This window comes from Eurypyga helias, unplaced genomic scaffold (assembly GCF_000690775.1).
Source record: "Eurypyga helias isolate BGI_N326 unplaced genomic scaffold, ASM69077v1 scaffold316, whole genome shotgun sequence".
Classification (NCBI taxonomy): domain Eukaryota; kingdom Metazoa; phylum Chordata; class Aves; order Eurypygiformes; family Eurypygidae; genus Eurypyga; species Eurypyga helias.
The window spans coordinates 27,180-27,684 of NW_010254444.1; the positions used below are offsets into that span (position 1 = coordinate 27,180).

At 58.6% G+C, this 505-nt stretch overlaps 1 protein-coding gene across 1 annotated transcript in view; it reads right to left on the bottom strand.

Moving 5' to 3' along the window:
• Nucleotides 1-505, bottom strand: part of EDA (ectodysplasin A) — a gene marked incomplete at its 5' end in the record, with an annotated part of 30,366 nt that overhangs the window by 7,835 nt on the left and 22,026 nt on the right. The window contains one exon of the mRNA XM_010152964.1: nucleotides 1-38. This exon is cut by the window's left edge and continues 130 nt beyond it. Within this exon, the coding sequence (XP_010151266.1) occupies nucleotides 1-38 (38 nt within the window). The remainder of the gene's footprint in view (nucleotides 39-505) is intronic.

Consider the following 505-nt stretch of genomic DNA (forward strand, 5'->3'; position numbering starts at 1 on the left):
TTGGGGACCATTGGGCCCTGGAGGACCAGCCTTTTTACCTGAAAAATAGAAGGTCAAATGTTAGCTTCTCTGCACACTGAGTGTGGGGTGGTCTTTTACTGACAGGAAACTCCAGGGGATGAGGAGAGCAGAAGAGTGGGGATAGCTCATTGCTGGCTGGAGGGTAGGGACAAGGAGAAGCTGGAGTGGGGTGGGGGTCCTGCAGCTCGGCACCACGAGGACAATGCTGCCAGCAAGGCAGATGGCGGACACCGCCTTGCAGGCTCTTTGCAGCATATGTGATTACGTTTCAATGAGGCCTGTGGACTCTCCAAGGCCTCCCAAGAGATGGAGGCTCAGGCAGTGTCTGTCCCGGACCCCTGGCCTGACCCCCCTGCTCTCGGCACGGGGCTGGAAGGTCCTGCAGCCCTCACAGGCAGAATGCCCGAGAGCTGGTCGCACCCCTCCGGCAAGGCTAGGATGCTCCCTTTGACCGACTGCATGCTTGCAGGGAAAGCTGGAGTAT